Raw genomic sequence first — 25,666 nt, forward strand, 5'->3', positions numbered from 1 at the left:
GCATTCCCCAAAGCACCATATTTACATACATGTTCCTTCTGCTTGAGACCCTCTTCCTTCCCTGCTTTCCCCCACCTTCCCCTGGTTCAGTCTCTTGGAGACCTCCGCTGGTGAGTCTCCAAGAGACTGAACTCTTTGAAGTCAGGGACTCTGCCTCTCATTCGCCAGGGGCTCATGGTGGTACTTCAATAAATACTTGTTAAGTGAGCGTCGCTAAAAAATTAATTGATAAATCATGAGGGCAAGTTTGGTAGCAAGAGCTGGCCCGATTATAGGCTGTTTCTTAGATAGGAAGAAACCTTCCTAGAGTTATCACTACTAACAATGGGAGTGGTAGCTGACGTCCCAGATAGTTAGGCTTTCTAGTTATAGGTTAGTACTGTGATTTCGGAAAACTTCTAGAATGCAAACTGCCACCAAGGAAGCAAGAGCTGTGGCTGTTGGTTTTAAAGGTCATATGCTATGGCCCAGGTTTTCTCCTCCCTTGCTGGCAGTGTCATTAATGAAAGTTAAAACCGGAGGCGCGCTGAGTGAGTGTTCATGTGTATGTCTGTACAAATACACCCAAGAAAGTAGACATTAATTAGAGTAGGAGGCTAACGTTTGTTAAGCACGTCCTGTGTGCCAGACACTGTACTAAGCATTTTTTTTAAAGAGTTATTTCATTCAATTCTCACAGCTACCCTGTGAGGTTAGGTACTATCATTTCTCCCATCTTATGATATGGAAACTTAAGAATTAAAAATGAACTAACTTGCCTGAGGTCTCACAGCTAGTAAGAGAGGCAGACCCTAGGGAGGCTTTAAATCTGGGAGAGGCAGATACATAAATTCATGAATTAGAGCAAAATGAAAGGTTGTGAAATAAAAAGCTCTCTGTAGGTGGGCTGCCTAAATTTTTCCCAATTATACGATATTTTGACCCTGTAATTTTAAGCCATGTAGTGATAGTGGCTGTGTTTATGAATATTTAACCTCAGAAGTATAGCAATATAGTATATATTGTTCAGTGTTCATTGAAAATGTATTTCCTGAAAACCATCATTTTGCCAGTTTAATTTCTTTTCTTTTTTTTTTTTAGATTTTTACATTTATTTTTGGCTGCGTTGTGTCTTTGTTGCTGTGCATGGGCATTCTCTAGTTGCGGCGAGCGGAAGCTACTTTTTGTTGCGGTGCACAGGCTTCTCATTACAGTGGCTTCTCTTATTGCAGACCACGGGCTCTAGGCGTGCAAGCTTCAGTAGTTGTGGCTCGCCGGCTCCCTACTTGTGGCGCCCGGGCTTAGTTGCTCTTAGGCATGTGGGATCTTCCCGGACCAGGGCTCGAACCTGTGTCCCCTGCATTGGCAGGCGGATTCTTAACCACTGCGCCATGAGGGAAGTCCCTAGCTTAATTTCTTGGTCGTTTTCATTTACTTCACAGTTAAGCCATTTTCAGTTTTTTCCATTTCAATTTTATATTACATGAATTATTTATTTTCATCAGGATTGATTCTTTTCCATCTAAGTTTTAGTGAAAAGCTTTGATTCAATGATCATTTTTTGGTCCATTTTAGATTTTACTGATTATAGTGCCTACCCCTGACAGTTTTATTTTGATGACTGTATTCATTATTGATTGGATAAGAGGCTAAAGTAGGACTCTTCCATCAGATATTTGAGGTTTTCTTTATTGTACAGGGTGGGTCCATTGTAATTGTCCCCTTTTTTTCACCTACCCTGTAAAGTATTTTATACCATATTACACATGTTTAAGTTAACATTTAAATTTTTTCGTAAGTTTAAAACTTTTTTAAAGACGTGGTATCCAACACGTTCCTACACATTGATATTTTAAAATAAAATTCTTATTCACTTTTCAGACATGCCCAATAGAATCAAATATATCCAAAAGAATAATGATTTGGTTACCATCATCATGCTCTTTAAAATGTACAAATAATCTCTTTTCTCAAATGGACATTTTATATAATTCCTCTTTCTCACTCAACAAATATTTCCATTTGATTCCCTCCCCAAAATGTATCTATTCTAAAAATATTTTATGCTTGAAAGTCTTCTATTGATCATTATATTCTACTAATATGCAGAAAGCATATACTAGTGAATTAAAATTTTAATATTTTTAATTCCTAAAGCCATAAAATTCGACGTGCTTAACATTTTTATTTGGAACAAATTATTATTACAAATATTATCAGCTTACAATCATACAACATAAATATATTGTGAGCTTTGAAAAATAATATTAAACATGAAAAGTAAAATGCTACTGGAAATTCATCTCTTAATGAGATGAATGGTTAGTATATCCACCATTCAATAATATGAATATTATTTATTGCTAGAACAATACAGGAATCAATATTTAAGCTACTTCTAATTTTCTTTTTTTTTAAATCGAAGTATAGTTGATTTACAATGTTATGGTAGTTTCAGGTATACACCAAAGTGATTCAGTTTTATATATATATATAAAACTCTTTTGCAGATTCTTTTCCCTTATAGGTTATTACAAGATATTGAGTATTGTTCCCTATGCTATACAGTAGGTCCTTGTTGGTTATCTATTTTATATATAGTAGTGTGTAAATGTTAATCCCAAACTCCTAATTTATCCCTTCCCCCTTTGGTAACCATAAATTTGTTTTCCATGTCTGAGTCTATTTCTGTTTTGAAAATAAGTTCATTTGTATATATATTTTTAGGTTCCACATATAAGCCATATCATCTGATACTTGTTTTTCTCTGTCTGGCTTACTTCACTTAGTATGATAATCTCTAGGTCCATCTGTGTTGCTGTAAATGGCATTATTTCATTCTTTTTTATGGCTGAGTAATATTCCATTGTGTATATATACCACATCCTCTTTCTCCATTCATCTGTTGATGGACATTTAGGTTGCTTTCATGTCTTGGCTATTATAAATAGTGCTGCAATGAACATTGGGATGCATGTATCTTTTCAAGTTATAGTTCTCCGGATATATGCCCAGGAGTGGGATTGCTGGATCATATGGTAACTCTATTTTCAGTTTTTTAAGGAACCACCATACTGCTTTCCATAGTGGCTGCACCAATTTATATTCCCGCCAACAGTCTAGGACGGTTCATTTTTCTCTACACCCTCTCCAGCATTTATTATTTGTAAGCTTTTTTATGATGGCCATTATGACCAGTGTGTGGTGATACCTCTTTGTAGTTTCCAACTTTATTTTTTGTAGATATGTTGAAAAATCTTGTTCACAGTTTTAAATTGTAAATAAATAGAAGGATGTTGAAGTTTTATTACACCGTATTCATATAGCTTTTTGTACCACTTCTAAGTTGTATGCTAGAAATCACCTAGTGATCTATCGTGAAAAATTATTTTTAATTATCTCCCAACTGACAGCCTGATTAGATCCAACTTCAACTCTTTGAAAGTAAAGAATTAGGAATCCATTTAACTTGCAAAAAGATTTTTTTTTAACCCAGTCATTAAGGACATACAATTTTCCAGCACTTCCATCAGAATTTTGAATTGTCCGTTATTTGAGGCTCCTAGCCCCTCAACAGATTTTATACCCCAGATAATACACCATAGAGAGCCCCCCACCCTTTTTTGTTAATTGGAGAAGGGCAGTGGGAAAAGAGAGATGGGAAAGAGAACCTGTATTCCCCTCACATGTTCATTTTCAGGCAGATAGATTTTAAGAAGTTAAGGATCTGGAAACTTACTCTTAAGTTATGCGTACCTAACTTACTTCCTGGAGAGTTATTCATTGCCCAATTAGAAGAGGCTAGTCCATTGTGTTGCTATTTCCTTTTTTCCATACACTTTTAAATAATTATTTCTTGTATCTTATGCTCTCCGTGCCTTTGGTGAGGAAATAGTATCATGAAGGCAGGTGGATAGAACTGGAAGCAAGGAGTTCCAAACGTCTTGCTGTTTTTGCTGCTTCCCACTTCCTCACCCCGTGTACCATGGCAGTAACTGACAGCCAGAGGTGATCTTCCACATGGTCATTTTAGAGCCCAAACTTCTTCCAGTTTGTGGTTCTGCTTTCCTTCTGGGCATCAGACTCCTCTTCGTTCATCTGGCAAAAGGGCAAAGAGCAGGGATGATCACGTATGAACGCAAACCTCAAATTACTCTTGAGCTATTCCATCCTGAATATATTTGTTCCATCCAGAATCATTGATAACTCGTACAGAAGTATTAAAGTAATGGGAGTTACAGCTTTCCGTTGCACTAACAGCCCTTTAATTAAACTGTTCAAGCTGCAAGTGTCTGTTGGATATGATGGCCTCATGAACACTGAACAGGGCATGTCTCTCCACCCGTTCACATCATTTTCATCAATTCTTAACAGAAAATATAACTTGAAGCAAAATTTAGTTTTTTCATATCCAAATACTTGTTCTAATATATGCATCAGATGATTTGAGATCAGCAAAGCTGTCACTAAACAAGTACTTTTTAGGTCACACAATATTAGCTGCCTTTAAAAGAAAAAAAGATGAAACTGATTTGACAGCCATACCCATGTTTCTGACAAATGTGCATGTCTGATACACATGAATGCACAACAACCCTATTTTTCTTCAGCACAATCATCAAATAATATGTGTTAAACACACATTGGGCGAAGTGGTTTACAAGGGGTCTCTGTTACATTTGTTTTATATTATGTCCTGTGCGCTTCAGTTCATAAGTGAGTGGGACAGACCTCAGGGTATAAAGCCAGCATGATCTCTCTCTCCCTTCACTTCTTTTGGATATTAAGCCCTTAGCTCAAAAAAGCTCAGTGGTCACTTAAGAAAATCACCAAAGTTGCATAAAATTTGTGATCAAGATGCTTTAATTTTCTTATTTATGACCTATATGATGTAATAAAAGTTATCTTTATTCAATTTTCGTGAAATGAAACTGAGTAGGCTAGTTAGCATTTGTTGATTGATTTCATAGTATATTAAATAATTTGGAGAGACCAGCAAGCACAAACCAGATGATATGGGAAGGTCGACTTAAGAAAGAAAACAAAACCACAAACCTCAAGTATAAATGAAAGTACTTATATGGTTTAGAAAAATATCTTGGACTATAATGAAAAAGTAACCTAAAGAGTTATTATAGAAGGTCCTGAAACTTACAGAACACTATGTAACTAGTAGAGGTATAAATAAAATACAGGCAATTTTATAGTATCAGGTCATATTTCAGATGTAGGCTTGATGCCCAGATTTTTATATAAACATGCCATAAACTCAGTATTTAATCAACTATAAATGATATTCCTTTGCACTTTTGAAGCATATACAAACTGATTAAACTCCTCATCACTTGCCCGAAGCAGCGTCCTAACCGATCACTCTGCCTCCATTCTAACAGCTTTCAACTTTAAGCCTCCACGAGCCGCCAAGTGTGTGTAGGTGAGCTTTCTCTTGGTTACCCTCTCGCTGCATATGAGGAGAGGAGAGGAAAGGGGACTCAGGGTATAGTCCCAGGCGGTCATGGCAATCACAAAATTTGTTTGAATGCTAGTGGTTTGTCTCAACCATTCATCATTTTTTTTTTTTACTTTTTATATTCCATCCTATCTATATTAATTTCACTACAAAAAAGTCTAATTACTTATCAGGAATAAAATTGTTGCTCAAGAGAGGTGTCAGATGATATTCTGTGACACACCTCAGTATACATTTTTCTTAAGTGCAAGGCGTAAGTCTATGAACTAAAACACCTTAGCGCAACCCTCTAGAGTGAAGGGATCCTTTTTATGGGGACAGAGTCTTCCAAGGTGGGGTATAACCCAATCTAGAGTTCCTTGTGGGTGCAGATTAAACTACTAGAAAAGAGAAACCAGTTATTCTATTTAGATCACTTCGTTTAGATCTTCATTAAATCTAAAGACAGAAGAGACCTCTGATGGGCTCCACCAGTAGGATAATAAACACGAGAAGTCTGAGGCGAAACTGGAAAGCTTTTTCCAGTTCAGCAAAGGAGTCAGAGATGCACGTACTTTGTAAGATCTCTTTGTAACCTTCCCCATATGTATTATCTCCGTCCGTTTCTCTTGCTGATTTATTCAACAAACAAATGTATATGGAGCACATCTGTGCCAGGCACTGCTCTAAGCTCTGTGTATTGAGAAGTAAATAGATAGATGAGGGCCTTGTTCTCGTGGAACTTTCACGTCACAGGGAGGGGACTGACAAAAACAAGCAAAAAAATAAATAAGTGCCAGGCACAGAATTCAAACACAGTGATGTCATAGAAGAGATATTGGAGGTTAGTACATGATAACTCTAAGCTGGATGCCAGCCAAAACTTTTTTAATAAAAAAATTTAGGAGAGTTTCATTCCATAATCAATCTTGAAGGAAACAAGAAGAGAAAGTAGGAGGTGGCTTGCTGTAAAAAAAAAAAACAAAAGGACTCTAGGCTCTGTTGGGTTTCCCGGCAGGGAATTATGAACATCTCAGAGCATTGTCTTTTATCAGCTTCTTTAAAGGATTTCAAAAGCTGAACTGTCACATGGGTGACTGTAAAGTAAAATTTTCTTTCCCTTGGCCCCTCTGGTAACGACTGTACCACTCGTTCAGATGATGCTGCCCTTGTTCAAAATAGCTTGGACCTTTGGGTCTATCTTTTGGAATTTGCCTCATGAGCTGTTTATTAGCTGCTAGCAAAATAATTTCCTTTTAATTTTATTCTGTCTCCTTTTACCCTTTGCCTCCAGGCTTTACTGAGTTCCTCTGATTATCTCAGTTTCCTTTTTTTCTTGCTCCTGAGGGTCCCTGAGGACCGTTGTGGTCCCAACCTGGAGCTGTGAAAGCGGTGGTAGGAGAACTGATTGAGTTCCTGTATCAGTTTGGGTCCAGTCAAGAGAAAGAGGCCACATAGCAATTTAAACAGGGGAAGTGTTATAATTTATAAAAACAGAAATAATTATAAATTATAACAGGATATTGGAGAAACAGGGAATGGTTAGTAAGAAATAAAAAGAACTCTAAAAAATATAGGAAACAGCACATATGAGGAGCAGCCACTGTCTTTTGAGCTGACATTGAACCCAAGAAGAGGCCTCCTGGCCTTGTTAGGGAGGACATGGCTATAGTTCCCTTCGTGGTATAGAAGTCACTCTGGTGCCCTGCTGAGGGAGCTCGCTGGAGCTCTGCCTTTTGGAACTTCCCCGAAAACCACCCTCTAGGGAGTTGGTGAATCTGTTTATGGGAGGGTTCTCACCAGAGCACTCTGTTACAAAACTGTCTGGGGCAGGGGGCTACTGGAGAAAACTGCTGGTCACTGGGTGCTGTCAGCCATCACACGCTGCAGGAGCCGGGCACTGGAGAAGCCCACGCTCTGCAGGGACCTGCTAGGTGAGCACACGGAACCAGGAAGAAAAACCCCTTTCTTCTGCATCATCTCTTCAGAGTCCTTTCCTGATAGACCTCGACATGGTGTCGGCTAGCAAAGGAAAATAAAGGGCACAGATTCACTTTCACAAGATAAACAATTAAGGGTGAATTTGGAGCTGGGAAGCAATAATTTGATAACTGGCGCAGTTGGTAAGACAGTTTTGCATGGGGCACTTAAGGAGTCAAACCAGCTTCTATGTGTTTGAGAGCCACCTGCCTGCTAGAAGTAAAATAAACTGATAACATGCTTAATGGAAAGGAATACTTGGTCAAATGTTCACTGCATCATGGTTCCCAAAGAGAAAGATAATATTAGTGTGTGTATATATGTGTTTATATATATACCCACACACTAATATATCTCTATATATATTGTATACAGCCTAATATGCATATTATATATAAATATTATACATATTTTATATATAATATATAAAATATTATATATAATATACATTATATATATATAATCTCCATCCATCCTCCTGGCATACCAGATTTAGTATAAGGGTGCCAACACAGCTTTCATGGGAAGATCTCTCCTTTTTTCTGAGATTATACTCATTTTACTCTTTGGGTTTTCAAATGGCCTTTATATATATATATATATATATATATATATATATATATATAAAATATACATATATTAGTGAAATAATGGTCATAGTGAAAGATAGTTTTTGTTGTTGTGGCTGTTCTGTCTTAAAATTATTCCTACCTGACAAAATAAGAGTTATCAACCCTGTATTAGTACTCTTTCCATTTAAAGAAAATTATGCTAGTGTATGAAATTCAAATCTGGAAACTGTTGCACCCAGGTAAGAATGTATTAATGTAAATTGTGGCAAGTCACTGTAATCCTTTTGTGAAATGTATAAAAAGAAGTTTTACATGTAGAAACTGAAAAACAGTTGTCACTTTATGCTCAACAGAAAGGACATACAAACAGAACTTAAACAATAGCTAGGCCATGCACTTTACATTCCTTGTCTCCACTTAAATTAACCAGTAATGAGTATTATTATCACTGTTTTTCAGGTGACAAAAATCAGATAGAGTTAAATAACTTTTCCAAGTTCCTATAGCTAGTAAATAGCAGAGCCAAGTTTTAAATAGGTCTGTGACTGCCTTCAAAATGTTTCATGATTTAAACAGATGTCTGACTGCCTCCCAAAACCTTCCAGTGTGTAGAGGAAGACGAAAACTGAATTAAGGAGCTAGAAAATGGAATTTTCAAACAATAAAAAGATGAATAGATTATATATAATTATAATATAGTTATATAATATACACACAGAGATATATAATTCCTAGAGAAAGGAAATGTGAAAGAGGACTTCATAACTTGTTCTCAAACCTTAAGGAATATCATGTATGTAAAACTCAGTGACTAGTTTCTGCTTTCACCGAAGCAAATATAAGTGTAGTAGAATATACAGGGTACACCATGCAAGTAGAGAATGTGTTTATGTATTGTTAAAATACATCGGTGTTATCAGGAAGGAAAGTGTTGCAGATTTGATTGCAGTGGGTTAATCAAATATGGATTTATCTATATCATGGAAGAATAAGTCCAGATATGGATAGTTGCTGAGACTGTTTCAGTAACAATATTAGCGCCAACCTTGCTGGGATTCCCTTGGCCTTCCTCTAATGGCTACACAATTGCTGCTATAGTTTCTGCCATTATATCTCCATTCAAGCAAGGAAGAGAAAGGAGTGTGCCAGCTACATTTGACTCATTTTATCAGCTTTTCTGAAACATCCCCAAATGACTGGTTTTGTTCTCATTAGCCAGTTCTGGGTCAAATATCCTTGCCCCTAGATGCAAGGGAATTTGGAAAAAGCAAAGAATAACTTTATCATGATTAGCTTAGACCATGGATCAGACACACTCTGACCTCAGAAACAAATTCAGGCCATTGTTATAAATAAGGTCATGCCCATTTATTTGCACATTGGCTGTGATTGCTTTCACACCACAGTGGCAAAGCTGAATAGTTGTGAGAAGGACAGATGGCCTGCAAGGCCTAAAATTTTTACTATTTGGCCTTTTACCAAAAATGTTCTTTGACCCCTGGCTTAGATCAGTCATGGCCCCTTGCCTGGGGTTGACCACATGGACACTTTGGGGCTAAGTGGGCTTTCGCTAAGCAAGGAAGAGGGAGGAAAAGTGACATTAGAAAAGAACCAAAAGTGTATGTCAGGCCACATGGTCCAGAAGACCACAAAAGCATAACACGTTTTCTATTTTAAGTCACAGGGTCACCTTGAACATGTAACTTTTATGTTCCTTCATTTCTTCATGAGCCAACTAAAAGTTTAGAAAGGTAGAAAATTTGCAAATATACAGAATCAAATGATTGGCAATATTGTGATATATCATGAATTCAGGAAGATAATCCCTAATTTACTGAGTTTTATACAGCACTGTCTAAGATATTGATTGTCACACTGAGTCTTAGACACGTATTTAACTGACTGACACTTCCCTTTAAACTATTCATTTCAGGTTCTTGCATACACTGAGGGACTTCATGGAAAATGGATGTTCAGCGAGATACGAGCTGTATTTTCAAGGCGTTATCTTCTACAAAACACTGCTTTGGAAGTATTTATGGCGAACCGAAGTAAGTCCCCTTAAGTATTTTGAAAGAAAATGTGCTCGTATTTGGATGTTATTCATTTACATGGTGTGATACTGACTTGATACTTTTTTGTTTTATTTCCTTCTTTGATATGCCCTCGCTAAAGTAAAAATACAAAAAGAATTAATTTGCTTGAAAACATTAATCCTAGATTTCTCATGGATAAAGTTACACAGAAATCTGATTTTCCATGAAGATTCATTACCTTTACCAATAAATCATGAAGGGCACTTGAAAATGATTTCTGAAATTGATGGTTAGCTCTCCTGTGGTTTTCTAAATCATGTTTTTTCTTCTTACCACAGCCTCAGTTATGTTTAATTTCCCTGATCAAGCAACAGTAAAAAAAGTCGTCTATAGCTTGCCTCGGGTTGGAGTAGGGACCAGCTATGGTTTGCCGCAAGCCAGGTAATTATATCACATTACACATTATCTATGGTTTGTTAACATATTTCAATCTCAATATGACGGAAATCTAAATAAGTTTATACCACTATAATTATTTTGAAAATCAAGGAATTGTCTTCCTCTGCAGGTCATTTGTAGGGAAAGAGGTTATGAAAACAGCTATTTTAAGAATGACAGAATAGGGCATGATTTTATTTAACACATATATAAATGAGGAAGTAAAAAAGTTGATTGCATATTATAGCTGGCACATAATTAAGACATTTTTGCTGAAGATCTTACAAAAGATATAAATTGTTTTTATAAATGCTATGTATAAATGCTTCTTCATTAAAGTAATAAAACTCTCAGAGTTTGTTGAGATTAATAGTCATTAATTATGATGTGATTTTAATCATTCTTAAATCTCTCATCTTGGTATTTTAAAAGCATTATTTTGAAATCTTATTTTATTGAAAAATACTATTCTAAGTAGAAAACATAGTAATTATGTTTATCACTAATATCAGTTAGCTGGTTTTCGGCTCCAAGTAACTGAATACCTAACTAAAAGTGGCTTAAACAATAAGGGTTTTGCTTCGGGGGGGTTGTTTTATGAAAGATGTGGAGTTAAGAAGGAGTTGCTAGTATTGGCTCAGAGGTTCAGTGATGTCAGGACTCTCAGTTGGCCTCATATTCACAAAATAACCACCACTGCTCCAGACACCACATCTTCACACAACTGCTTTCAAGTAGGAAAAAGACACAAAGGATTTCTTCTTGAACTTCTGTGTTTTAGGACGGAGTATATTTAGAAGCCTTTAGCAATTTTTATCTCAGGTCCCTTTGGCCAGAATGGGGTCACCTTCCTGCCCCTAAAACAATCACTGAATGCTGAACACGAAGCCAAACCATCCCCTAGAATTCAAGGAGAAATATATCTCAACTCCCTGCCACTTCCTATCTGAAAAAAATACATTTTCTGTGTCGGCTTTGGACAGACAAGCAACAGTGTCTTCCACATAGATCATTAAGTCCCTGGGAATTGTTGCAGAGCACTGCATGCATGGAAAAGAAAACTAATCTTTGTCTATCTTCTCTTAAACAGGCTACAGACATGTAAAAGACAGGGACTGTGTCTCATTTATCTTTTAATCTACAATACTTAGCACACTGCCTAATTGCAAAGGTGCTTTTTAAGTGCTACTCAACTGGAGTTACCCTGCATTACAAAGTATCTATTCTCGTATTAAGTTCACAGTGTAAGACCAATTCACTGACATGTATGCACATGCCTAGGATATTTGCTAGTTCAATGACAATATTAAATTAAGACATTAGTAGATAATGAAGTACTTATATAAAATACAGGTCAAAAGAAAAATGCATTCAATCTATCAAAAAAAGAAAATGAAGTTAGTTTTGCAAGACTTGTTATTGAATCTAAGCTGACTCATAGTAATCACTACTTCCTTTCCCAAGTACTTACAAATTGTTTAATCAAGTCAAGAATTTTTCCAGGAATTGACATTAGGAACTCACAAATAGGCCTAACTTTTTCCTTTTAAAAAATAATCATCTGGGCTTCCCTGGTGGCGCAGTGGTTGAGAGTCCGCCTGCCGATGCAGGGGACACGGGTTTGTGCCCCTGTCCGGGAAGATCCCACATGCCGCGGAGCGACTAGGTCCGTGAGCCATGGCCGCTGAGCCTGTGTATCCAGAGCCTGTGCTCCGCAACGGGAGAGGCCACAGCAGTGAGAGGCCCTCGTACCGCAAAAAAAAAAAAAAAAAATCATCCGCCTCCTGGCAGATTTCTCAATGATCGTGATTCTTCAAAGATTACCAATAGAGTTTTCTAATTTCCTTTAGTACTCTTAGACTTGTCCAGACCTGAATTCATTAAAAATAACCAGAAGTTCTTGTACGATATTCCTTACCTTCTGTGAACATTATTTTCCTTTTAACCACATTTGGTCTCTCTTTAATTTTTGGAAGATCATTCTTCTTGATAGAAAAACTGGAAACAAAATAAATGTTTAGTAAGTTTGGAAATTCTATCTTAAAACACTCTTTTGTTGTCCCCTTGGCTTTCCCCCCAAAGGCTCAACTCATTATTAGTTTCCTAATAAAATACTTAAAAATTCAGTTTTGTATACTTCATGTGATATAGACTTAGAAGTAGCAGATGGGGGTAAGAGGAACACTGAATCTAGGCTTAGACCTGATACAACTGGCAGTGATAGAGCCTGATACTTAGTAGGAACTCAATACATATATGTTGAAAGAATGAATAACATAAGGCAAGGGGAATGACACTTTCATCTGCTATAAAATGGGAACAGTATCTTTGCAAAGAGATGTTTTACGAATGTCTTGAGATCATAAAATGAAGGCACTTTGTGAACAGTGAACACACATATACACTATACACATGCATGCATACACAGATATAGATAGGTAGGTAGGTGAGGAAGTAGGTAGGTAGGTGGGTAGGTAAATAGATGTAGACACATGCTTGTATAAATATATGTGTGTGTGATATGTAAGATCCTGTTACACTTAGAGAATTGTCAAAGGAAAGCAATGATGTCTGGCTCCTAGAAGTAGAAACCTTCCAGCTGAGAGTATCTTGGTAAAATCACCAAGGGATCCATTCTTTGCTTTGTTTTTTTTTGACATTGGGTTTTGTCAGTTTAAAGCAGAATTTATCAAACTCCAGGGTACTTCCTCTAAGCTAAGCCCATAGGAGACTGCTTTAGAAACAAACAAAAATGATCAAACTCCAAAGCAGGTATACTGCCAGAAAATTGACTTCACATATCATTTAAGCCGCTTTTTGGGCAAGCCCACCGAAGAGATCGCATTCCAAAAATTTAGAACAGAAGGAATATTTCCACTAAGCTAGCATAGCCTAATGAATGCCCCTTTAATTTATATCCATGGGTCTCATTTGCCGAGCACTCTCCATGTGCCAGGGACTATACTTTGTGTTTTAGTTTATAAGCATTATTTCCTTTAATTCTTTTTTGTTTGTTTGTTTTGGGCTTATAAACAACACATGTTTATTTCTGGCAATTCTGGAGGCTAGAAAGTCCAAATCAAGGCACCAGTAGATTTGGTGTCTGGTGAGATCCCAACTCCAGGTTCATAGATTGTTACCTTCTCGATGTGTCCTCACATGGCAGAAGGGCGCTAAGCCCTTAATTCTTAAAACACCCATGTTCTTAATGTGGATTTTTTTTTTTTTTTTTTGCGGTACGCGGGCCTCTCACTGTTGCGGCCTCTCCCGTTGCGGAGCACAGGCTCCGGACGCACAGGCTCAGCAGCCATGGCTCACGGGCCCAGCCGCTCTGCCGCATGTGGGTTCTTCCCTGACCAGGGCACGAACCCGTGTCCCCTGCATCGACAGGCGGACTCTCAACCGCTGCGCCACCAGGGAAGCCCCTTAATGTGGATTCTTAATGGTATTCTTATCCCATTTTACAGATAGGAAATTTTTGGTTAGGGAAGTTACTTATCTTGCCCAAGATCATAGCCCACTCTCTTAATTTCTATTTTGTGTCTTCTATCAAAGTGATCCGCATTGGTCAAAAGAACAATACCTTTACCCCTGCGTAACAAAAGAAAAATACTGACAAAAAACTTGACCATTTTCTAGACTCCATAGTGATTGCCATTATTTGGTTAATGTATTCTCTATTCAGACAGTCATTACAATCAATAAATTTTGGATTTAGTTAGATTCTTTACTTACTAAGAATATACCTGGTTGCATACATAGAGTTAATGATTTTAAATGGTCACCATTTGTTATGGTACTTAATATTTTTTTCCACAGGGCAATTTTATCTTCTTCTTATCCCCGGACTCTAAAAGCATTTTACCGTAGCCCAAATATGTACCAACTCTCCTCATTCTAATATATAAATTTTTATAGGGTATTTTGAATAGCCCTATTGATTTACTGTTTACCATTTTGCTTCTCCTTATGATTGAATTATTTAATTTTTTTTGAATTTCATCTCTCTTTAGCCATTTTTTAATTTTAGGATAGATGTCCAATAATTCAAGTCATTTGGTATATACTTATTGAGACCCTAGGTCAAGCATTGCTAAATGCTAAGGACATAACAGTATGTAAAACAGTTCCTGCTCTCAGTGAGTTTATAGTAGAAAAGAGAAAGCAGTAAACAGGAAAAGCTGATCCTTTCCCTGAACTTGCTAATAATAATCTGATTTTCTAAATTCATTTTGTTTGCCCATATTTTTCTTCACCACTGCATACTCTAAGAATGACATGATAACTTTCTCCCATGATTCCTTGTATTTCCCCTTATCGGGATTTGTTTGGTCTTGGTTTTTGAGTGTTTTTGGTGCTCAGAATTATTTCCAGATCAGCAATTTTCTTCTTAAATTGTCTAGGTTTAAAATGTCAACAAATAAACGTACAACATTATTATATACATTGCTTTTAGCAGGCTAAGCATGCTGCAGGTAAGAATTTTAGTCAGATTAGTAAGAATATGATTATGATAGTAATCCAACAAAAGTTGGACTAAGCACATAATTATAATAGTAGCAAATAAAAATTGGATAAACATAGTTTATTCTTTGATAATTCAGAAAATATTTTAGCATGTTGCATGACAAAGTCAGAATCAAGGCAAAAGTTTATAACGTAAATAGTTGTATGCATGAGAATGTATCTGGAAAATTTTGAAAAGTGGTGCCAGTATGGATCAAAATCTGGAAGCCCTTTAAGTAGCCCTGTGAAAATCATATCACCAATTAATTGAAAAGTATGCTGAATTATAGAATTGCAGTATGAAATATATATACCCTTTACTATTGCAATGAAGTGAATCATTAGACTTACATAGTTCTTATGGAGTCAGTAGGATCTATTATCTCAAATATATGTAACTAGGAAAGTTCTTCAAAAATGTTCATATGTGACCAGGCTGCTGCAACATATTACGTTAATATTTTAAACATTGAGTTACACATAATTATTTTTAAAATTAATTCAGATTTGAATTTGAGATAACAAGTTTCTTCCCATTCTTCTTTCCTCCCTCCTTTACCTCAACTAACATATATCTTAGCTGCTGCCATGCCTATTAAGATCCCATGTGAACAGAAACATATGGTAATAATACACGGGTGACAAAAATAGTCTTAGGTCCGCAGTTCCCAAAATAAGCACCACGGAGCCCTGAGATGTCAGAGTGCACTCTCAGCGCTACTGCAGGGCATTTAATATTTTTTAGGGAAACACAACAACATCTATTAGACGCTGCACAAACTCTTAGCTTGAGTTAGTTCTAAGTTTCAACATTTGATAGGACTGCATTCTTGCATTCTTTTTGATGCCATCTTAGCTATGTGAAACTAGTTTATAGGGGTTGCTCTGGTAATAAAAAAAAAGTGCTACATGAACATTCATGTGGAACAGGCATTGAAGGTGGTGGTGTCAGACATGATTCCAAGGTTTAAGTTGCACGGTGACCAACAGGTGTGCAATACATTCCTTTAGTTAAGTAAGTGTCGTTAGTTAAGAATGAAATAAAATATTATTTTTCTTTCAATTTGTGAGTATTATATTCTCAAACAGCTACTAAGTTGTTAAGGCTCAAGTATTCAGTTATTTAGACCTAACTACGTAATAAACAGAACTGTTAGGTGTCTCTCTTGGGCTAGGGGGCGCCGTGAAAAAATTCCTGAGACCCTAAAGGTGACATAAATACAAAAATTTGGGGACTTCTATTTTAAGTGATGAATGTTTTAGAAACTCAGTTAGCCTTATCATACTTCTACAAATACAGCCAGCTTTCAATATTTTTTATAGGAACACATTGTACCTTCAAAAGTTCATAATTTACACAGTATATCCTGATATACTCCCTTACGATATTCCTATGTCCCTTATGAATTCGTACATTTTCAAAGTTCCCAGTTGTTTGTTTCTGACCTCATAGGGGGATGGGTGTCGTGTGGTTAGAGGCTGTGCACGTGTGGCAGAGGCAGGCGTGGAAAGTTCAGTGGCATTAAGTATATAAGGGTTAAGTCAAATGCCTTTAAGCTACCTAGCTGTCTACCTAGCTTTGTAGTATGGAGTATGTTTTCTGTAGTGTTCAAAAGCTACTTTGACTTATTTTGAGCATAGTTTCACCTTTTTTTGTTATTGACTTATAAAATATCCACTTGGAGCCATATTATACCAATAGGTGCTTTCATATTGGTTTATCCTCAGTAAATAAATATATCTTCTCTATAACAGATTTTTCAAATATTGCTAATATCTACAGCTAAAATATATTTTGTAATTTATCTCAGAAAGATAAACCATAAATTCAATAATATCAAATCAATACATTAGTTATTATTGGACTTTTAAAAGTCACGAGTTAAAAGAGACTTTTTGTTATGGTTTGCTTATTGCTAGGAGGATATCACTAGCCACTCCTCGACAGCTTTATAAATCTTCCAACATGACTCAGCGTTGGCAAAGAAGGGAAATTTCAAACTTCGAATATTTGATGTTTCTTAATACTATAGCAGGTAAGACATCTTATTCTTTAATCTCATAATATGTTTATGTTCATCAAAAATCTTTGGTAATGTGACTTGATGGAATGCATTGTTCGCCTTAGAATTCAAATACGGCCTTAGAATAAATATTGAAGCACTCACATTAAATTGCTATCAGAAACTATACAAGCTAGTACCAAGGTTTAGGTGCATTTATTGTTGAAGAGGCTTTTTCTTGCTCTCCTTCTGCCATTTCCTTTGCTGACAGCTTTGTCTGACGGTTTATTAGAGTCAACAAACCATTGCCAGAGAGTGTCTGGAAATAATAATGGGAAAATGTAATTTCACTACTTTGTCATTCTCAGCAGTAGCAGCTAGACAGGAAAATAACAACAGGATTCTGCCTAGTACAGATGTCACCTGGATTATGGCATGATTGGGTTACAGCATTTTTTTTCTTAAAATCTTCAAATGGAAATGTAAAATCAGATTACATTTCTAAATGATGAGTAACTGCCATCAACCTCAGCTGTATCATGCTTGTAAATTAAGAGAAGGTAGTGGCTTTGTTTTTCTGCTAAATCAGTGGTTGTCAGTGGCTGAACCTCTCTATGAGACTTAGGTACCTCTTTCTTTTTTACTAAATTAAGCTCCAAAGCCCTTATTCATGTTGAATTACAAAGAGTTTACTTCTGTAAATCAGGCTCTACAAAAACTTTTTACAATCGGATGAATTTAAAACTACGTAAATGCATATGCTTACCTGTGATCATTGTTCTTTTTTGAATGAATGCTCAAAACTATGAATTGAGAGCCCTGTTCTCTGAATCATTGCTTAAAAGGATAACTGTAATATTCCTCTTTTTAATCTAGCATCTATGTGTGAATATGGATGCTATGGCATATATTAAATATGGATGATATAGATGTGTATTACATAGACAAGAGAATTTGATTTGTCAACAAAAAGGGATAAAAAAGTTCCTTGAAATGGTTTTGCATTTTAATCATTTAATACATATTGTAATGTTAATTCCTTTGCTAATAGGATGCTAGAGCTACAACCAAAGAACTGTTTTATTACATATATTAATTTTATTCTATATTTTATACACACATCTCCATTATATACATATATCTTCATGACATATTTCATATATATTCACGTATCAGTGTATACAATGTATATATCTTAAAGAAACCTATTTACTTACTCAAAGATAAAGGAAATGTGTTATACTATTTAATTAACACATTTACATATAGAGATAGAATGAACTTAAACATCTGAAATACAAAGAACCTTTTCATTAGCATATTTAGGTGAACAGCATGATGTAGCATAAGCTTCATTACCAAAGTGAAGGGGATAGAATCTCAGATCTGCCAACTCTGTGTCCTAGAGCATAGGTGGAATTTCAAGTTTTAGTTCTATCTTGTACTTTAAATCTTTCAGTAGCCATGTTTGATATCTGTTTCCATCTGTCTTTTTAAAAATTATTTATTTAATTTTGTCTGTGTTGGGTCTTTGTTGCTGAGCTGGCTTTCTCTAGTTGCGGCGAGCGGGGGCTACTATTCATTGTGGTGTGCGGGCTTCTCGTTGCGGTGCCTTCTCTTTGTTGTGGAGCACGGGCTCTACGCACACAGGCGTCAGTTATTGTGGCAGGCGGGCTCAGTAGCTGTGGCGCACAGGCTTAGTTGCTCTGCAGCATGTGGGATCTTCCTGGACTAGGGCTCAAACCCGTGTCCCCTGCATTGGCAGGTGGATTCTTCATCACTGTGCCACCAGGGAAGTCTCTCCATCTGTTTTAGTAACTGATATGTTTGGTCTTATATCATCTTGTATTATACTATTGCTTTCAATATTTTCTTGCCTTTCACATTGTTTTGTTTGTCTTTGGCCACATAAATAAATTTTGCCTACTTTTATAGTGATTTAGAACATAGGCTTTTTGCTATTAATTCTCCTAGAGAATTAATATTGATATGTTTAAATTTTTTAAAAATCCTCTAAAATATATTTCTCTTCCTTTTGAACTCAAAAATGAATCAACATTTTAAACCATTCCTACGCAAAATAAGAACTTTAACTCAATTTACTTCTCATTCATTGCTTATGTTTGTCAATACAATTTACTACCAGAATCCATATTACTATGAAACACTTATTTTTTGGAGTCTATATACTTTTGCATATTAGGAAGGATTTCAACTCTATTAAATTTTTCTTCTCTTTAATACAGTATATTGTTTTTAGCTACATGGATCTTTACCTGATTTTTCAGGATAATGTTCTTTTTTCATTCTTCTGCAGTATTCTTCCATATTCCCTCTGTTAGGTTTTTCTATTATCTATCTTGAAAGATCTATCAAGACTCATTGTCTACCATATGTCATAGATAAGCATATGATTTTTTTTTCCTTGACTGTGCTACCCCTTTGGAGCTTTTGGAATTAACACTGGAAGACAGGGTGATGTACCTCATTTGTAGTTCAGTTTCCAGTGGAGCTGGTATTCTTACTAAAAGGTTCTGCTACTCTAAGATGAGATTCTCTCTGTCTATCCTCTGGATGGACTGTTATCTAGTTCACTGTGTAAAGGATTCTCCTAGTCTCCATCCCTTCTCACTGCCTTTTACTCACGTCAGCCACATTTCCCACAATGTGGTATGCTTCCACCTATAACCACCACCCACTTCAAGCCTGCTGCTTTCTGGGAGTTTGTTTCTCTGTCTATCTCTAGAAAGATTGTGGTCTGATAGAGATAACATCATGATCCCTTCTAAAAGCTGCCCCTGAGCAGTATAGACATGGCATTTTTTCTGTTTGAGACAGGTGGGTTTCTGAGCCAGAACATGCAGGTTGTAAGGGGAATTTGACTGTCTTCCTGTCTTCTTTTGAGTACTTGGGGTCTGTTTTATTTTGTGACATAAAAAATATATAGACCACTGGGTTTTTTCTTTTAAGAATTTACTGGGTATTTTCTTTACAATGATTATAACTAAACATTAAAGTCTGTCTGTTGTCGACAATGCGATAAAAAGAAGTATAAGGTAGGAACTAGGAACTCAGAGCGCTTATAACTAGATGGGTGAATGAAATGCATAAGAGAGCATTTTAAGACAGCTGATGGTAAGTGCTCAATAAGTGCTATAAATGGTGAATGCTGCAAGAGCTAAGCAGAGTACAGAAATTTTATGAATGTGTTTGAGGAGAAGAAAAAGAGCGGAGCTTTACAAATTTCTCCCAGTTGAATATGTGTTATGTGTTCAGTGGACATGAGTATCATCTCTTGGCTGCAGCAGAGAATAATAGGAGATACTATTGGAGCTATAGATAAGAGCCAGACTGTAAAGACCCTGAATCCAGGAGTCTGTATAGTTCTGTAGTAGAAGGCAATGCAGTATGGCATTTCAGGACAATTAAACTGCTAGTTATAAATGGCATGAATCAGAAATAAAATACCTTAAAGTTAGGGAGAGCTGTTAGGAGAGCCTTACAGGACTCTAGATATGAAATCAACTTGCTCATCATTTTAATAAATAGTTACTGAACACTTTACTATGTGCCACACACTCTATTTCACACGGACACTTCAGAGGAAAGCAAAGTATGTTTTTTTGCCTTTGAAAGGGTCATAGTATAGTCAGGAAAATAGACATGTACACCAGCAATTCCAGCAAAAAGTTGTAATTATTATAATGAGAAAATATACAAATCTACTTGAAGTCTTAGGTCCAGAAGGCATTACATTTACAGGAAAAGCTTCTCATAGTCTTTTCATAGGCTTCTCACAGGCAACATTTAAGTTGAAAATTGAAATATGAGTACAAATTCACTGGAAAGTAAGCAGAAGCCACTCCAAGGGGGGAAAAAAATGTGGAGTCAAAAATTGGATTAGAGTACTGACAACAGGTATGGCAAAGAAAAAAAGTAAGTAAAGGATCTAATGCACGATGTCATTATATAAAAAGTAGAAGTCACTGTAATATGCTCTAGTTTAGTGGTTGACAAAGTGTGGTCCCCCGACTGGCAGTATTAGTATTGCCTGGGGACTTGGAGATGCAAATTCTCAGACCCCTCAAACCTGCTGAATCAGAAACTCTGAGCGGGGCCCAGCTCTGCGTTTCAGCGAGCCGTCTAGGCGGTTCTCATGCACAGTTTGTGTATCATTGCTCTAGCCATTTAGGATCTAATTATCAGAACAAGATTTGCATATGAAAACATCTAGAACATACAAGAAAGCATGTGATTAAGTGTCATTAACTGTAGTGAAAGTTTAGAGAAGTGAAAGGTTAGTACGAAATAGTCTAATCAAGGGAGGCCTCATAGAAAAGATGGGCTTTAAATGAACTCCAAGAATTTTGTCATACGTAGATGATTATCCAGACAAAATGAACCTTCATACAGAAGTAGAATGACAAATTGGAAAAAGTTATGAATATAAATACCCTGAGGTACTCTCCCTGAATATATGTATCCCTGCTAATTCTTCCTTTGCCATCATCCTGAAGTTCTAAGTAGGGGTGTACTGAGCACCAGCATTAAAGATATGGGTGATGGTACTATAGAGAAGCTTCACCAAAGCCACGATTGAGTACTTATTTAGGAAGCAGTTAGAATTGTCTGTTTTCCTGATTTGTGGAGAATATTATATATCCATTCATCTCCTCTTAATGGAACACTTTTCAGAGTTCTCGAAAGAAAAGACTCTGAAGGTTCCTAGAATAAAGGGAACTATAAAGATGTTAAATTGTACCAATACCACTTTTACTAACCTGGGTTCCACTAAATGATCATGTTGTTTCATAGCACAGTTTTAAGGATACAGATATTGTTCAATAAATACTTATAAGTCAATTGATTGAAACTTTAGATTTATCATTTCTTGAGAGAATGTTAGTGTTCTTATTGACAAATTATATTTAATTTCCTGGGTAATCCAAAGGCAAGAAATGGTTGGCTTATATCTTATCATAGTCTTCTTTAAACATTTCTTTAATTATTATTATTATTATTTTTTTTTTTTTTTGCGGTACGCGGGCCTCTCACTGCTGTGGCCTCTCCCGCTGCGGAGCACAGGCTCCGGACACGCAGGCTCAGCGGCCATGGCTCACGGGCCCAGCTGCTCCGCGGCATGTGGGATCTTCCCGGACCGGGGCACGAACCCATGTCCCCTGCATTGGCAGGTGGACTCTCAACCACTGCGCCACCAGGGAAGCCCTCTTTAATTATTCTTAATATCAAGATTCAGGAAAAACCTTTTTATTATTTGTTTAGTTTTATCATTTCTTTTTGATACAGTTCTTTAATATTAATATCAACATTCAGAAAAAAATGGCAAATAATGGTTAATGTTTACTGAGCAGTTTACAGTGTTGCAAATATGGTTCTAAGTGTTTTATGTGTATTTACTCATTTAATCCTAACAATAACCCCAGAGTTCCTATCCCCATTTCACCAATGAGGAAATGAGGTGCAGAGAAGTAAATAACTCGCCCAAGTCACAGAGCTAGTAAGTGAAGAAATCAGGATTCTAATGTAGGTAGTTTGGTTGTAGAGCTTCACTCACTTACTATACCATACTGCCTCAGGATATCATGGCACCATTCAATTTCACCTCCAATCATTGGCCTTAATCTGTAACTACTTTTAAGACTGAAACAATTAACGATTTTTAGGCATTTTTAATTTATATTTCATCAGAAGAACTTTTGAAGTTTATTTACCATCATGACTTTTGTCCACAGGCATATTCTAGTACTAGATCTGGGCCTGGAATTATCATCTCTAATGTAGACCCTAGTACTGTGTTCACCTAGGTCTCAGATCCAGAGAAAGAGTCTGAGGCAGAGATTTGCTTGCAGGAAGTTTATTGGAGAGTGTCCTTGGGATCAACATCTGTGAGGGGAGTGAAGAAAGTAGAAGTGGGCAGAAGGAGAAAAATGAACCCCAGAGTAATTGCAGCGAAGGCCTCAGCAGATCCCTTCAGAGGTGTCTTGCCCTGAGACAAGGCAGCCAGGCCTTCATTACCTCCACTTTGCAGTCATTGGATGCAGACTCCTGGAAAGGAGACACGACCTTGCATGAAAGAGCTTTCTTCTGATCATGGCAACTCCTGGATAATCCTGGAGAAGGCCACCAGCCACGACATGGGTGACACAACCACCATCCCCCCATCTAGGTTAGAGTGGTTCTCAGAATCACCTGGAGGGCTTGCTGAAACCAACAGGTTCTGATACAGTAGGTTTAGGGTGGACCTCAAGAATTTGTATTTCTAACGTACCTAGGTGATGCTGATGCCACTGGTCCAAGGTTTGCACTTTGAGAACCACCTCCTCACACATATATTCTTAAAAGATTTACCTTACGATAATTGTCTTAATCTCTTGTAGCGTTCACACCTTCTATAGCGCTGTCTATGCCACCCATGTTGGCACTTAGATAATGCGTCCTTGGATTTTATGTCTGTATCTCTTCTTTCCAGTAAGATTGTGAGGTCAAAGTTTTGCTTGCTAAATGCTCATCAGACTGAACTGACTTAATATTTATGCTCTGTGTTTGCATGATTTTATGATTATGTGAAATCACTAGAATTGCTGGATGAGGGATGCTTTAAATTTCCTGGATTAAAGAGAAGAGTTATAGAATAGAATCTGATTGAGAAGATGAAGCAACCCTTTCTAGCTTCTGGCTTCTGGTTTTTAAAAATATAGGTCAATGTGACTTAATAAATTCACATTTTCAATAAAAATATTATAGTAACTCTCTTACCCTCTCAGATGTACTTTTTTCTCCAAAATATTCTTTTAACATGAAATGTGAAATACATTTTATGACCCATTTCTTGTTCTCCATTTCTTGAGGTCTCTCATACTTGGCCAATTTGTCTTTTCTCCTTTTTAATTTGCTTTTAAAAATAAGACTCTCTATAAAGCATACAACAGCAGTGTCCTAGTATTAATACAATACAGTATGTAGATTTTTAGACCCTCCTGTGACATATATAATTGCATATAAATAAACACATTATCCTATATGTAAGTTTTGTAAAGATACTTTACATAGTAAAAGAAGCTTGTCAAATATTCAGAAAACATACTGTTTTGAAAGGACACCTAAAGGCCCATAAATTTTTTCATGGCCTTTCTTTTGTTATATTTATATATTTAATAAATACTCATTATAGAAAAGTGGAAATATAGAAAAGTGTAATTTAAAATTTTAATTACTTGAAGACTAGCCATAAATATCATAATTAACATTTTGGTGATTTTTCTGTTTTTTTCTTTTTCTGTGTGTGTAATCTTTGGGAATCTGCTACACACACACATTCATTCTTCTTTTTCCATCTCATTAAATAGTATTTGAAATCATGATCTTAAAAACTGCGTGAAAGTCTAGCTTAGTACTGTGGTATAATTGAACTATTTTGAAACAATGGGGTTTTGTTTTCTTAATTTTTGAAGAACATTAAGTTTTGGAAGATTTTTAGTGATGCATAGAGTTTAACTAAAAATGTAGGTTCAGCCTCTAATTTCCAGAGTTGACCTCATTTCTGTTTATTGTGTTCCAAAAGATACAGCCTATGCCTATTTTATGCCTTATTAGATAATACTATGAACATGACTTAAAATCTGGCATTCTTACATTTAAAAAAAAAAAAAATAGCACATTGACTGCTAACATAGCTTAGTGTAAATGATCCCGTTAGGTTTGGGAGGTTTTTTAAAAGGTTTTTGAGTTGTTTTTCATATGATCGGCTAATGAATTCAGCACAGCTTCCTCAACCCCAACCTTTTTCTCCTGTTTAGCATTTTCTACTTTTTTTACTCTGTGATGTACAAGCCCTCCCTGGTTAATTATGTATATATTTAGCTACTGCATGTGTTGGGCTTATTATTGTCATCTAATTAAATGTAACTTGAACTGCTTGCTTCTAGAAAAATCATTAAAAATTCTTTCCTAATGACCTAGAGATGACAAAATGTCTGTAAAGTGCGAAGAAGCAGACAAGCACAGGAACATCGCTCTTAAAGAGTGCTAATCCAGATGCTGCAATCATCTAATTAAACAATATTTTGCTGTCATTAACATTTTCACCAAGGAATTGCAGTTATAATTTCTTTGTCAGCTGTCTCTAGATCACTTTACCTTCAAAACTAAAGTGCCATATAAAAACATTAAATTGGATGGTTTAATTAAAAGTTTTTTTTTTAAACGAAGAAACATATCTAGTGTTTCTGAAATCTCATTTACTGTGCTTCACTTTTATTGTTTGAGTAGATTAGTGTCATAGGCTTGTGATAATTAATATTCATCTTCCAAGTTAAGTCCTTAGAAGCATAGTTAGTAAAAAAAATTCTGCACCTATTACTGCTGGAAAAGGAAATAACAGCACAAGGTTATTTACTAAATTTCAATTATCCTAAAAAAAATTAATAAGTACGTAGATGTGCCAGAACTTAACAGATATTATTTTGGAAATATTTCACTTTTTTGGTTAATTCGGTACACACAGGGTTTTTTTTTTTTTTTCGTTTCACAAAGGTGTTCAGTAAAATAATTAAAGTAATAATGCTAATTCATGGCTAAAATTTATAAATGCAAAATCCCAGAGTACCAACTTCATCCATGTGAGTTTTAAATACATTGTGAATTTTTAATTCAAATGAAAAATAATATATTAACTGTCCATGT

At 36.1% G+C, this 25,666-nt stretch overlaps 1 protein-coding gene across 4 annotated transcripts in view; it reads left to right on the forward strand.

Annotated features, from left to right (window-relative positions):
* NBEA (neurobeachin) overlaps positions 1–25,666 on the forward strand; it is a 618,385-nt gene that overhangs the window by 492,023 nt on the left and 100,696 nt on the right. For all 4 annotated transcript variants that reach the window (XM_065896024.1, XM_065896027.1, XM_065896028.1 and 1 more), the window contains 3 exons: positions 9,914–10,031; positions 10,355–10,457; positions 16,881–16,996. In XM_065896024.1, the coding sequence (XP_065752096.1) occupies positions 9,914–10,031; positions 10,355–10,457; positions 16,881–16,996 (337 nt within the window). The remainder of the gene's footprint in view (positions 1–9,913; positions 10,032–10,354; positions 10,458–16,880; positions 16,997–25,666) is intronic.

This window comes from Phocoena phocoena, chromosome 18 (genome assembly GCF_963924675.1).
Source record: "Phocoena phocoena chromosome 18, mPhoPho1.1, whole genome shotgun sequence".
Lineage (NCBI taxonomy): Eukaryota > Metazoa > Chordata > Mammalia > Artiodactyla > Phocoenidae > Phocoena > Phocoena phocoena.